At 42.1% G+C, this 15,795-nt stretch overlaps 1 protein-coding gene across 2 annotated transcripts in view; it reads left to right on the forward strand.

The window, feature by feature from the left end:
* The window catches only part of map3k1 (mitogen-activated protein kinase kinase kinase 1, E3 ubiquitin protein ligase), a 148,821-nt gene that overhangs the window by 59,041 nt on the left and 73,985 nt on the right, over positions 1–15,795 (forward strand). For both annotated transcript variants that reach the window (XM_070869029.1, XM_070869039.1), the window contains exons 2-3: positions 7,847–7,997; positions 10,603–10,806. In XM_070869029.1, coding sequence (XP_070725130.1) covers positions 7,847–7,997; positions 10,603–10,806 — 355 coding nt within the window. The remainder of the gene's footprint in view (positions 1–7,846; positions 7,998–10,602; positions 10,807–15,795) is intronic.

Here is a 15,795-nt window from a genome sequence, read left to right on the forward strand (position 1 = left end):
ACACTGCCTGAAAGATTGGTGGAAACAGATTCAATAGTAACATTCAAAAGGGAATTGGATAAATACTTGGAAGAGAAAAAAAATACTGGGCTATGGGGGAAAAGTGCAGGGGAGTGGAATTAATTGGATAGCTCTTTCAAAGAGCCAGCACAGGCACAGTGGGCTTGAATGGCTTCCTCTTAACATAGAAACATAGAAAATTGGTGCAGGAGTAGGCCATTCGGCCCTTCTAGCCTGCACCGCCATTCAATGAGTTCATGGCTGAACATGCAACTTCAGTACCCCATTCCTGCTTTCTCACCATACCCCTTGATCCCCTTGTGTTGTATCATTCTATGAACGAAGAAAAATGTATGTGATGGACAGGAAGGCAGGAGCCTTTTAAATGGGTAAGTACCTATTGAACTGTCTGATTTGGCCAGTGTGCTTAATACATTATAAGCGGCATCTTTGCAATTCACTCACTATTGTACTTGCAAATGGTTAGTGTCATTTGCCCGTTGTAGGTAGCTGCCCGTGCTAAGCGTGGACTGTTTGGGCTTATATCCGCTAGAACGGCGCACCTCCGAGAGGCCTGCCTAATTTGTGGAATGAAAAGCACTCCAAAAACTTACCTCGCGATTCTCCGAACGCAGCAGGCCTATTCAGCAGTCAGCGCGGCGCAGCACAACAGCGGGGGGCGCGGAGCTACAGCCGGCAGCTGCACGCATGCGCAGTAGCTCCTGGCCCCCAGATTCTGTTTGCGTGTGCTGCTGGCTGTGTGGGAGGGGCCCGAAGCACGCCGACCTGAGTCCTGGCTGAATGGGCTCCTAGAGAGGGCAGAGTGCCGATTTTCCAGCCTGCAGTATTTAGCCCCTAGCCCTGGCCGGGCTCCCGAATGGGTAGGTGAGGTAGGAACTTTTTATTTATCATTTATTTATTATTGATTTATTTTTAAAAGTGAAGTGTTTAATGCTTTGGGAAAATCCTCTAACTACCAAAGCGCCTAATTCTAAAGTGTTGGCAAGGTTTTTCTGAGCACGCAAAAATCGACACTTAATCCGTTCTAAGTTAGTTTGGAGTAACTTTTCGGTGCCTAAATTTGCATAACAGGCGTAAGTGGCTGGTAACACCCCCTTTTGGGGAAAACAAACACTGAACTAAAGTGAAACTAAACTAACTCACTAGAACTGGAGAAAACTAAATGCCAAGAATTGAGATTTTCAAGATGCTCCAAACTAAACTAGTTGCTCCAAAAAAAATAGGAGCAGCTCCACCCAAAACTTTGGCCCGGGGACTGTACACAAGATGGGATCTGACCAAGGCTCTGTACAACTGAAGCATAACTTCCTCCCCCTTGTATTCCAGCCCCCTTGAAATAAAGGCCAACATTCCATTAGCATGTCTACCTGAGCACTAGCTTTGTCATTTGTGTACATGAACACCCAAATTCTCTTCCTAGTTTCTCATCATTAAGAATTCATATACAGTACAGAGAATTTTGGTAAAGAAGATGCATGCAAGAAAAGACTAAAACTAAAATGTTTTAAATATATTTTTAACCGTTGGTATTAAATGCTAGGCTTTAAGCAGATGAAAAGATGTAGAGATTTATTTTTATAACTGGTATTTATTTATTCATTTATTTGCAGTGGGTAAGGAAAACCATTTATGTTCCAGGAAACAATCCAAAAAAAACTTTTACTTCAGTCACTAAGGGAAAATCCAACTTCATTCCAAATTATTTATGTAGATTTGCATTTTTCTCTTTTCCACCCCCCCCCCCCCCACCTTTTTGCAACAGTGTAAGCTGTAGAGTGGTTTTTAAAATAGTTAAGAAATACACTGTTCCCTAGTTGAAATGTTTTGTGCATAGTGGTTTCTATAAACTTAAATAACCAAACCGTTATGAGATGAAGCAAATGTTACTATGTAATAGGATACCATGCACGCACTTGTGTATGAACACAAAATGTTGTTTTTCTAACTGTTGAATGTGTGGTTATAAGGAGCTTCTGTTAAGCAAGCCCACATAACTGTATTCAGAATATATTCAGTGACTATTTATAAGGGATTATATCTCAGCATGTAAAGTTTTTTTTTTTAAATTACATTTCCATTGCTTTTACCAGTGAAACCCAAAAGTTCTAGTGAAATTGGTCATTGCCAGGAGAAAGTGCTTTGGCTTGGTGAGGTGAAAATCAAAACTGGCATGGGAAAATCTGATTAGGTAGCTACATAGTGAAGTTCAATTTGAAACAAATTGGGCAGGCAAAAGAAAAAATGGAATAGAGCAATTATTTAAAAGCTGAACATTTGCTCTAAAGCTCCTTGAAAACTAATGAATGCTGTGGTATCTACCCCTAATTGCATGGCACTGATGGTTATGTGCCAATGCATACAGTGTAGGTGACTTTCAAATTCCTTGACTACACAACGTCCTGCTCTTAAATAACTTAGTTAATTGCACAACTGGTTATGTACCATTGTGTACTTTATTGCAAATACTACATTGCAGCGTTTCTGTCTTAATGGATACAATTCTGGCTATTTGAACGTTATATTATGAGTGCATAGTTTTTTTTTCAATGACTCCAGGTGCAATGCTAGGGTAACTCCAGTTTACTGGTGATCTGTGGACGCCACAAACAATCTTGGGCATTGAATGTTCTGCTCTGCAGTCAGTGTTTAAATGAGGACTTGTAAATCACAGTATGCTAGAAATTGGATGTGCTCCAGTTTACAAACCGCAGTGGAAATTGTTCACTGTTGGATTCCAGTTGGAGTGTTATGTTTTGGGCACCCCACTATAGAACGGATATTGGGGCTGTCAAAAGGGCACAATGTGAATCACTAGGATGATGGAACGGCATAGAATTTACAGCACACAGTCCAGTTGGTGTATGCCAGTATTTATACTGCACACGACCCTCCTCCCACTCCAATTACCACTTCCCATTCTGTTACAATACAGGGTAAAACCATCTAGTCTTATTGGTATTTTTAACGATGTGAGTCATCTACTTTAATCCCACACTCCTCGCTTCTGATACTAGGATGGTACCAGGGTTGAGAGGATATGGTTGTGATTTAAAAACTTGGAAAAACTAGGGCTATATTCCGTAGAGCAGAGAAGGGAAATCTGGTAGAAGTATTCAAAATTATGAAAAAGTTGTTTAATGTTAATAGATACTAGAATATGCAATACATTATAGTGAGTGGCTATTGAAGGCACAGTAAGGGTGACTGGGGCAAATAGAAAAATTCGCACGCGTGCTTCTGAGGTGGTGGTGAAAGCATATTTGGCAAAGTAAATGGTGCTTGACTTTGCAAATGCTATACTTGACCTGTGAATGTTTGCAGTTGGGTAGCGAAGTGTTCCACTCCTGAGCGCACAAATCCTCCAATATGTTGAGCACAGGATTCACTTCAAACTGAGGTCTACAACTGTCTCGTTTATTCCCTTGTGTTACATAGGATTAAAGAGGATATACATTTTATCTTGTATGTTCTTCCTCATTGTTCAACCTCTTCCATGTATGACATTCTCTCTCCCCTCCACTACAGAGATTTGATAGAGGAAGGGAGAAAAAGAAACCACTTTGAAACTGCCCCTTTCGAGTTTGCTGAAAAGGAAGCAGCATATTTTATTCTGTTAGCAATAGTTTGTTCTGTTAACACACCAGGTGAAAAGTTCACCATTTTCCCCCTCCCCTCCTGTCCATTGTCTCATCGTAGTGTTATACTTTGCAAACTTTATTTTCTTTTATGTTTTTGAAGCTTTGTGTTTGACTTTATAACTGCGTTTTCTACTTCCAGTTTTTTTAGCGCTTTTTTTTTTGCTTCAAATTGTGTTTAAATCGATCATTGTTTCTATAAAGCTAAGCCTAAATACAGTGGGCTAGGGTGGGATCTTGCATATACAATATGCCAAAATCTAAAGGCACTTATGATGTTTGTAGGGATCAGAAAAGATGTGGAGATCCATGATCTGGAAATGATGCTCTGCCTTTTTTTCCTTTTGCTGTGTGTTGGGTCTCCAGGATTTATTCGAGGCCCAGTCAGAAGGAAACATGCGCTTTAACCCAGAACTTGCAGGGTCTCTTCGGGCGCGTGTGCACATCGTAAGCACCTGGATAGGCTGCAGTTTCAGGGCCAATATTTATGGTGAACTGCCTGTACTAGAAATTGGTTCTCTTTCCTTCACCTATTTTTTTTTTTAAATGCTTTAATCTATGCAAAATAGGTTTATACATGTTAATATTTGGCATATATAGTTGCTAAGAACCTTTTTTAATACCAGTAGTAAGAATTTTCTCCTGCATTTTGATCTATTTTGGTTAATGGATGCTGACCTGGGCTGGAATACTGCACTTTCATCTTGGGAACCTATTTGAAACCAGCCAAAACTCCTTTTGAGGGGGCGGGGTGGGGGTCCATCATGAAAAGTATGGCCGGTCTCAGCCTAATAACTAATGGACTTGAATATACCACAAAACTGCTCATAATCGGTTCTAAATTCGTAGTCTTTGGTTCTATGAAGTTGGTTGGTGTAAGTGGCGCAGTGGAGAACGCTGTTCTGTGAATGGTTTTGGAGGGGTGTTGAGGTAATTTAAAAAGCTTTTACCCTGCATCTAATCAATGTAAGCTGATTTGGGAGTGCTGAGTGCAAAATGTTAAAGTTGAGTCAGGATTGACATCGTCCCTATTGATGGGTACAAAAAAATTTTTTATTCAACATTGAGCACCTCCAGCATACTCATGCAGGTTTAGTGATCCTTCTCCTCGACTCGGATAGCCACTTCGGATCTATGCTAGTTCCATCATTAACCTCTTGATTGTCCTGTGATAAGGAATAACCAGACTAAAGACAAACATACACAGAAGAAATATAGTTAAATGCTAGTTTGAATAGAAATTCTAAGTGAAAAAAAAACTCGCACAGAGCGTAATGGAAAACCCCAAAAGGCAAAGACTTAAAAAGTCCTTGACTGTTGGCTGCCCAATTGCAGCAGAGTGACCAGAACTGGGAGTGGGGGATAAACTGAATCGGCAACCTTTTTAAAAGCTGCTCAACTTAATCTGTGCCAATCTGCGTAGTGGTAGTGCTTCCCTGCCAGCTGAGTACCTATTCGCACTTCATTCCTCGGTTTCCCCTCACCTCCATCCCAACCCCATTTTTGGCACCCCCTAACTTGAGCACATATTGTGCCCCCACTTCCATCCCACCCCTGCTGAGCATGTATTCAGCCCCCATTCCTGTCCTGTCATCAAAATGAAGAGCAGCACTCATGACTGGAAGGCAATGAGTCCAAGTAGCTGGCAATATGTTAGATGTAGAAAACCTGAAGTTGTGAAATGAGTGGCAAAAAAAACAAGCTTCTCCCCATCCCTAATAAACAAGTATCCCTCATGCCCGAGCAGGAAACTTGCACCCCTTCTCTCTCCCCAACCCCACTGAGCAGAAACATATGGTTTGCACTCAATTATTGAATGCTGGAGTAGGCTTGAGGGGCCGATTGGCCTACTCTTGCTCCTAATTCTCATGTTCTTATTGGCATCCCAAGAAATAGTAGGTAATTCGGCCCTTTGAACCTGCTGCACCATTTAACAAGATCATGGCTGATCTATCTCAACTCCACCTTCCTGCACCATCACCATATCCCTTGATTCCTTTAGTAGCAAAAAATCTATCGATCTTGGCCTTGAATATATGACTTGAGCATCCACACTTCTCTCGGGTAGAAAATTCCAAAGATTCACAACCCTTTGAAGACATTTCTCATCTCCATCCTAAATGGTCTATCCCTTATTCTGAGACTGTGACCCCTAGTCCTAGACTCCCCAGCCAGGGGGGACATCCTACAAACATCTACCCTGTCGAGCACTGAAATAATTTTGTATGTTTTAATATCATCTCATTCTTCTAAACTCTAGGGAATATAGGTCTAGTCTACTTAATAAGCCCTCTCTGATTTCAAGGGCTGAGATGCAGTTACTAAACAGCACTGCCTTCTGAGCTACCCACCCTCTCTCTCCATTTTTCCCTCAATCCCTCCATTCATTCAAACCACCTTCCTTCTCTCTCTCTCCCCTCACCTTGCTCCACCTTCTCCCCAATCTTGTTCCTATTCTCCACTATCCTTCTCCTGCTCCAGATCTATCCCAACTGGTAAGATGCAGATGCTTCTGCCTTCCCATTGATGGTCTTCCATTGTCATGGTCTGATCTCTTTCTTCTCCCACCCCCCGCATTCCAGTCATTGTGGGTTTTCCCCTCTGGTTGACACATTCATCCCATATGTAAGCCAACATGAAGAATAAAGTGCATCACAACTGAACCATGATTTTCAACTCTTTCAGGAATTCTTGAATGTTTTTGAAGCACTCTAAGCAATCACACCCGCACTGCCTCGCTCGTCCATTCAGTATGGAGTTCTGGGTAACTGCGACAATTATCCTGATACTGCATCTGTAGCCATTGAATTTAAATTGCCCGAGCTCCACTAGCAGCTCTTAAGCCGGCTCCCCCACTAGCTATAATTTTTTTTTTCTCCTGCAGCAGAAGATAACAACCAAAAATCATAACAGGAAGTCCAAGTCTGTGAGCAGGAAATGTGTGCCTTATGTAGATTATTATGTAGATCTACTTCAACAGAAGATCCAGTTTAAGCCATTTATAAATGGCAATCTAGCACTTCACCATTTGGCAAGAAGCAAAACTGTTTGTGAACCTTGGCAAGGATGAATTTGTAAACTTTGCTGCCTTAAAAGGTGGGGGCTATTTTTTTCTTCATCACCGTTGCAATACTGAAAATTCGTGTGCTTTATTATCATGACTGGCATAAAGTTGTACTATATGGGCTCATTTCATATGACTTACTGGTTTTACCCTGAGCATAACTTTCTGCCAAAGCAGTTGAGTACACTGAAGAATAGCTTCCCGTTCCCTTGAATTTGGAGATAAATTAGTGATGCTGCTGTCCTGTATCTAATACACATCTGCATTGTTTTTCCGTTACTGAAAGGTTCCATGCTCTGTTCAACATGTTGCAGTTATTGTAAATGGGCTAAATGCACTGTCCTAAGTTATTTTGTCTTCCAGTCATGACATTGAGCTTTCTATATTTTTGATCCTATGTTAACTTATTTGTGTGTGCATGAGTGGTTGCTCACTATAGTGTGCGTCTACTGTAATTGTCCCTGCTGCTAGTTTCATGAGTTTACTGAGGGCCTCTAGTGTCAGAAACCAGTTTACAGCATGACGACACTGGACTGTTGTAAAATGCCTGAACATTCTGTAACTGGCCCTGGGGTCAATGCGCTCACACTCTTGCATTTGGGTGTTGATCTTCTCTCCTCTTCTCGTAAGACAAGAACACATGTAGGCAATTATTTTTTTTATAGCCTGGTATGAAATTTGTTGAACAAATCCTTTTATTCTTTTATATAGCAGCTACTTTCTTGGTACTTTACTTTGCTCTCCCCAGTGCATGCATATTTGACTGGTTTATTTTGCATTTAAAATTGTTATAGAATTAATTTGTATAACTGCAATTGAAGTTTTGCATTCAGGCACTTGTTTGTTCATATTTTGGTGCTCATGTCTTCTAGCAATCTCAGACTTTGTAGGCTGTTTGCAGTTGAAATGTGTTTAGCTCGAAGAGCCAAGCAGACTACCTTAGAATCCTGCCCCACCCTTGGACTTGCTATTGGCTGTTAATATGACCATTGGCTCATGGTCTGACAAATTGCAACTGTAATGAAGAATAAAAATAACTAATGGACACAGCATGATGGAGTAATTCTTCAAAAAACATAAATAGATTTTATGCTTGATGATTAATTCTGTCTTTTTTTTCTTCCAGTCATGACATTGAAAATAAGGAGACACTCAGGGGGTTACCGAAAATGGATGACCGCCCAGAGGAGCGCATGATCAGAGAAAAGCTCAAAGCGACGTGCATGCCAGCCTGGAAACATGAATGGCTAGAAAGAAGGAACCGGCGAGGACCTGTAGTAAGTACAACTAGGAATGATAAAGTAATACATTTTTGGGTGAAGGTTTAGGCAGCGTTAATTTCTGTAGTTTTTCTATGACAACCACAAATGCGTGTCCTTTTATGTTTTATACCTTCACCTGTGTTTAAAGTAGGAAGGGATTTTTTTTTAAAAACTGAGAATACCTCAAGATGATATACAAGATGTATCATTTGGAGGTTGACATCTGGCATTCAGCAGTAATGGAAAGGGGATGAGATTTAGCTATTGCAGGCAAACCTGCACGTTGGTAGCTATTTGGGAAATCCTGGTATTTAGGCCCAAATTTTCCCCAGCACTGGGCACTGTTTTTTTTGGCGGCCAGTGATATTTCTGGCGCTGAAGCTCAGTTTGAAGATTCTGCAATGTTGGGGCGCCGGTGTCTACTACCAGCGCCATTACTGGGCATACGGCCAAGTTTCCTCCCTGGGGGGAAAAAAAATTTAAACCGCACACAGACCCTAGAAGCCCACGGCAAAACCCTTACCTTTAGTTACAGAAAGCTGCGCTGACCTCCTATCCCTGGCTGAAGGGCCTCACCTGCTATTTTACATATACACGCTATGCATCTCAAAAATAAATCAAATAAAACATAACTCACCATTAATGCTCTGAAATCCAAAGAAAAGGAATCCAAAGCCTCGGTTGATTGCTGCTGGAGTGACTGGAGGAAAAATAAAATAAATCCAAATAAAAGAAAGCCAAAGCTGGAGTGACTGGTGCTGGAGTATCAGCCAAGGGAGATTCCCTAAAAGGACAGAGTTTTTTTTCTGTACATGCGCGTTGCCCATGTGCAATGAGTTGGTTTGGTTTGGGGGGGGGGGGGATGGGTTGTGTGCATGCTCAGTGATTTTAAAAAAAACTTATTTAGGTGGCCGTTTTTTTTTGAAGAACATGTGCTGTGCGTTTTAGGCACACACTCTAAGCCCCGCCCTGCCGGATGGAATCGGGTAGTGGCGGTGCCAGAAGGTGCGAAGGATTAAGAAAACTTAGAATTTTTATTTTCAGTGCCTAGGGACCTTAAATAAAAAAAACGGGCGTCCAGGTGAGTGAGCGCCATTATTTTTATTTTGCTTTGGTGGAACTAGTGTAAGGGTCCTAGAATTTGATGTACCTCCAGTGGGGTTGCTGAAAGTTCAGTGGTCCTCTTGATCTGGCAGAACTGGAGTCAAACCTGGGGTTTGGCCAAACTATGGAAGGTGAACCTGAGGTTTTGTATAACTGAGGGTTGAATATAAGGTCTGGCCCACTGGATTCCCGGTGTCTGTCAGCAGTGAAGCAAGGGGCTGACACAATTGTTTGGGAGAAAATCCCATCTCTAGCAGCATTGGTTTGTGACTTTTGAGGGATCTTTGTAAACATTGAATTTGGTGTTTTGTGAGTGGTTCCTGAAGACAATGTCTTGTCTTTTCTCATTTTTTGCCCGTATTTGCTTGTTCTCTTTCTTTCTGTCACACATGCTGCATAAACATTTTGAAGTTTACTCTATAGCTGCTGTTCAAATTGCTTTGGATAAACTTGAGCGGTGACTGCTAGAATACCATCAGTACAGCTGACAGAACAGCACAAACACATTTTGGGGATTTAGGGACACCGTACATGCTCAGACTGTACAATACAAATTCAGCTCCATTATAGCTCTAGGCAAAATGATCAAGACCAAGCTCGGGCTTTTGGGAAAGGCTGAGCCTTTCGAATAAAAACTTTAATGAAGGCATTAAAAAACAGAAAGACAATTCAGTAATGTATTTATTTGGGCTTTTTTTTTTGTTTAAACCCTAATTTTGGACATTGGAAATTTCATCTAGTGAGAAAAATAATGAATATTTTCAGAAAGCGTTAAGCGACTTGTTGGAGACCATAAAAGCAGCTATTGTATTAGAGATATGTGATTATGATAGTTAACATTAAAAAGCTTCATTGCAGTGCCACCTACAGACATAGCAGGTATTGCGGGTACTTATGAGTTTCATTGAAATATGCACCCTGAATTTAATGTATAATAGGCATTAATATGTCTAATGTTCATTGGGTATGTTAAAGTATTTGAATAAGATTCAAATTTTCAGGCCTGTTTATTTGTGAAAGATCATGCATTCCTCGTGAATATCTGTTTGTAAATACAGAACAAAAACTTTGAAGTTTGTTTCCGTTAATAGATTTGAACAAAAGATTCAGATTTGATTTTGGGGACTTAAAACTATTAGGTCTTTATCACCTTGATGGAGGTTCTTTTTAATAAGTGACAATGCATTTTAATGACATTACAACTAAGTAGCATTACAGTAAAATGGCAACTTCATGGGTAAATGGTTGAAGAATTATAAAATGCTAACTGTATATAGCCAAATTAGAATACTTTAAGAACCTTATTGATGCATTAAAGTTCCTTGGTGAAATGAATGGTCAGAATATGTTATAATTTTGTAGACTTTGATGGTTCTAAGTTTTGCCTATATATGTTTGGCAGAAATTGCTAATATTTTACAAGATTCGATTATAAAAAAAATTTAAAATTTTTTTTAAAATCTGTTTCCTTTGAAAACTGAAATGCATTAATGAGCCTTTTCTGTCTGCCTTGCAGGTTGTGAAACCTATTCCAGTGAAAGCTGATGGGACAGAGTTTGGCAAGCAAGCATCTGACTGTCAGACAGATGTAATTGCCTCCCCACAAATGCAGCGGGGGAGGCGTAGTCCTTCCCCTGGCAGTTCTTCTTCATCTTCCTCAAAAACTACTGCAAAGTCTGAATCTCCTGGTGTAAGAAGAAAAAGAGTATCACCAGTTCCTGTAAGTGCAAGAAGTAAGAATTTCTATCATCTCCAATTACTTTGCAGAAATCTAAATTAGTATATCGGAAGTACAAGAAGCCAAATTTCCACAAGCTGAATGAGTATCAAAATATGCTAACTCATCTGAATGAGTCTTTTTGTCATCTTTCACATTCATGTCTCACGATCTACCCATCTAGGGAAGCAGGCTGGCTAGATTCTACCACACCGTTAACACTGAAGACTGATGATAACCACTTTTTCCCAGTACTGAGTTTTTTAATTTGCAGCTTGCTGAATAGGACTTCTTTTGAATGTTGCTAAATTAATTCTTCAATTATCAATATTTGAAGTTAACCTGAGGCCATTTAATACTAAAATGAAGTGCATCTTTGGGACGCACTTCTGTCTGGTGGGATAGAGCTGCCATAGTTCACAAAAGATGGGATAAAATGAAAAACAAATCCATAAAAAGAAATATGCTGATAATTGGAAGATGAGATGTTGTTGGCTTTCAACTTAGTAGTCGTGGTCTTAGAACACTTTTTTGAATTCCCTTTTATGTTAGCTGACAATCTATTCTCATAGACTCTTTGCCCCACTTATTTTCTCTTTCACTTCTCCTCTGAACTTTATGTTCTGCCTGATTCTCATTTCTATTCTCAACTTGATATCTGTCATATGTGCTCTTTTTCTGCTTCATCTTACTCTATCTATTTCATCATCCAGGTAAACATAGAAACATAGAAAATAGGTGCAGGAGCAGGCCATTCAGCCCTTCTAGCCTGCACCGCCATTCAATGAGTTCATGGCTGAACATGAAACTTCAGTACCCACTTCCTGCTTTCACGCCATACCCCTTGATCCCCCGAGTAGTAAGGACTTCATCTAACTCCCTTTTGAATATATTTAGTGAATTGGCCTCAACTACTTCCTGTGGTAGAGAATTCCACAGGTTCACCACTCTCTGGGTGAAGAGGTTTCTCCTTATCTCGGTCCTAAATGGCTTACCCCTTATCCTTAGACTGTGACCCCTGGTTCTGGACTTCCCCAACATTGGGAACATTCTTCCTGCATCCAACCTGTCCAAACCCGTCAGAATTTTAAACGTTTCTATGAGGTCCCCTCTCACTCTTCTGAACTCCAGTGAATACAAGCCCAGTTGATCCAGTCTTTCTTGATAGGTCAGTCCCACCATCCCGGGAATCAGTCTGGTGAATCTTCGCTGCACTCCCTCAATAGCAAGAATGTCCTTCCTCAAGTTAGGAGACCAAAACTGTACACAATACTCCAGGTGTGGCCTCACCAAGGCCCTGTACAACTGTAGCAACACCTCCCTGCCCCTGTACTCAAATCCCCTCGCTATGAAGGCCAACATGCCATTTGCTTTCTTAACCGCCTGCTGTACCTGCATGCCAACCTTCAATGACTGATGTACCATGACACCCAGGTCTCGTTGCACCTTCCCTTTTCCTAATCTGTCACCATTCAGATAATAGTCTGTCTCTCTGTTTTTACCACCAAAGTGGATAACCTCACATTTATCCATATTATACTTCATCTGCCACGCATTTGCCCACTCACCTAACCTATCCAAGTCACTCTGTAGCCTCATAGCATCCTCCTCGCAGCTCACACTGTCACCCAACTTAGTGTCATCCGCAAATTTGGAGATACTACATTTAATCCCCTCGTCTAAATCATTAATGTACAATGTAAACAGCTGGGGCCCCAGCACAGAACCCTGCGGTACCCCACTAGTCACTGCCTGCCATTCCGAAAAGTACCCATTTACTCCTACTCTTTGCTTCCTGTCTGACAACCAGTTCTCAATCCACGTCAGCACACTACCCCCAATCCCATGTGCTTTAACTTTGCACATTAATCTCCTGTGTGGGACCTTGTCGAAAGCCTTCTGAAAGTCCAAATATACCACATCAACTGGTACTCCTTTGTCCACTTTATTGGAAACATCCTCACAAAATTCCAGAAGATTTGTCAAGCATGATCTCCCTCTCACAAATCCATGCTGACTTGGACCTATCATGTCACCATTTTCCAAATACGCTGCTATGACATCCTTAATAATTGATTCCATCATTTTACCCACTACTGAGGTCAGGCTGACCGGTCTATAATTCCCTGCTTTCTCTCTTCCCTCCTTTTTTTAAAAAGTGGGGTTACATTGGCTACCCTCCACTCGATAGGAACTGATCCAGAGTCAATGGAATGTTGGAAAATGACTGTCAATGCATCCGCTATTTCCAAGGCCACCTCCTTAAGTACTCTGGGATGCAGTCCATCAGGCCCTGGGGATTTATCGGCCTTCAATCCCATCAATTTCCCCAACACAATTTCCCGACTAATAAAGATTTCCCTCAGTTCCTCCTCCTTAATAGACCCTCTGACCACTTTTATATCCGGAAGGTTGTTTGTGTCCTCTTTAGTGAATACTGAACCAAAGTACTTGTTCAATTGGTCTGCCATTTCTTTGTTCCCCGTTATGACTTCCCCTGATTCTGACTGCAGGGGACCTACGTTTGTCTTTACTAACCTTTTTCTCTTTACATACCTATAGAAACTTTTGCAATCCGCCTTAATGTTTCCTGCAAGCTTCTTCTCGTACTCCATTTTCCCTGCCCTAATCAAACCCTTTGTCCTCCTCTGCTGAGTTCTAAATTTCTCCCAGTCCCCAGGTTCGCTGCTATTTCTGGCCAATTTGTATGCCATTTCCTTGGCTTTAATACTCTCCCTGATTTCCCTTGATAGCCACGGTTGAGCCACCTTCCCTTTTTTATTTTTACGTCAGACAGGAATGTACAATTGTTGTAATTCATCCATGCGGTTTCTAAATGTCTGCCATTGCCCATCCACAGTCAATCCCTTAAGTATCATTAGCCAATCTATCTTAGCCAATTCATGCCTCATACCTTCAAAGTTACCCTTCTTTAAGTTCTGGACCATGGTCTCTGAATTAACTGTTTCATTCTCCATCCTAATGCAGAATTCCACCATATTATGGTCACTCTTCCCCAAGGGGCCTCGCACAATGAGGTTGCTAATTAATCCTCTCTCATTACACAACACCCAGTCTAAGATGGCCTCCCCCCTAGTTGGTTCCTCGACATATTGGTCTAGAAAACCATCCCTTATGCATTCCAGGAAATCCTCCTCCACCGTATTGCTTCCAGTTTGGCTAGCCCAATCTATGTGCATATTAAAGTCACCCATTATAACTGCTGCACCTTTATTGCATGCACCCCTAATTTCCTGTTTGATGCCCTCCCCAACATCACTACTACTGTTTGGAGGTCTGTACACAACTCCCACTAACGATTTTTGCCCTTTCGTGTTCTGCAGCTCTACCCATATAGATTCCACATCATCCAAGCTAATGTCTTTCCTAACTATTGCATTAATCTCCCCTTTAACCAGCAATGCTACCCCACCTCCTTTTCCTTTTATTCTATCCTTCCTGAATGTTGAATACCCCTGGATGTTGAGTTCCCAGCCCTGATCATCCTGGAGCCACGTCTCCGTAATCCCAATCACATCATATTTGTTAACATCTATTTGCACAGTTAATTCATCCACCTTATTGCGGATACTCCTTGCATTAAGACACAAAGCCTTCAGGCTTGCTTTTTTAACACCCTTTGTCCTTCTAGAATTTTGCTGTACAGTGGCCCTTTTTGTTCTTTGCCTTGGGTTTCTCTGCCCTCCACTTTTCCTCATCTCCTTTCTGTCTTTTGCTTTTGCCTCATTTTTGTCTCCCTCTGTCTCCCTGCATAGGTTCCCATCCCCCTGCAATATTAGTTTAACTCCTCCCCAACAGCACTAGCAAACACTCCCCCTAGGACATTGGTTCCGGACCTGCCCAGGTGCAGACCGTCCGGTTTGTACTGGTCCCACCTCCCCCAGAACCGGTTCCAATGCCCCAAGAATTTGAATCCCTCCCTGCTGCACCACTGCTCAAGCCATGTATTCATCTGCGCTATCCTGCGATTCCTACTCTGACTAGCACGTGGCACTGGTAGCAATCCCGAGATTACTACTTTTGAGGTCCTACTTTTTAATTTAGCTCCTTAAATTCTTTTCGTAGGACCTCATCCCTTTTTTTACCTATGTCGTTGGTACCAATGTGCACCACGACAACTGGCTGTTCTCCCTCCCATTTCAGAATGTCCTGCACCCGCTCCGAGACATCCTTGACCCTTGCACCAGGGAGGCAACATACCATCCTGGAGTCTTGGTTGCGTCCGCAGAAACGCCTATCTATTCCCCTCACCATCGAATCCCCTATCACTATCGCGCTCCCACTCTTTTTCCTGCCCTCCTTTGCAGCAGAGCCACCTACGGTGCCATAAACTTGGCTGCTGCTGCCCTGCCCTGATGAGTCATCCTCCCCAACAGTACTCAAAGCAGTGTATCTGTTTTGCAGGCGGATGACCACAGGGGACCCCTGCACTATCTTTCTTGCACTGCTCTTCCTGCTGGTCTTCCATTCCCTATCTGGCTGTGGACCCTTCTCCTGCGGTAAGACCAACTCACTACATGTGATACTCACGTCATTCTCAGCATCGTGGATGCTCCAGAGTGAATCCACCCTCAGCTCCAATTCCGCAACGCGGACCGTCAAGAGCTCGAGGCGGATACACTTCTCACACACGTAGCGCCCAGGGACACCGGAAGTGTCCCCGAGTTCCCACATGGTACAGGAGGAGCATATCACGTGACCGAGCTCTCCTGCCATGTCTTAACCTTAGATACCCTTAAATTGGTAATAACAATGTTGCAGTTCACTTACTGATGTAAAAAAGAAAAGAAAAAAGCTACTTACCTCATTGGCTGTGACGTCACTTTTTGATTACTTTCTACTTCTATTTTGCTTTCTCTCCCGCTGCAGCTGCACCGGTATGCTTTTGATAGGTCGTTCCCCTCTCACCAGCTGCCGCTGGCTCTCGATCTCCCGCTGGGCTTTTGATAAGTCGCTCCCCTCTCACCAACT

The sequence above is a fragment of the Pristiophorus japonicus genome, chromosome 2 (assembly GCF_044704955.1).
Source record: "Pristiophorus japonicus isolate sPriJap1 chromosome 2, sPriJap1.hap1, whole genome shotgun sequence".
In the NCBI taxonomy this organism is placed as follows: Eukaryota; Metazoa; Chordata; class Chondrichthyes; family Pristiophoridae; genus Pristiophorus; species Pristiophorus japonicus.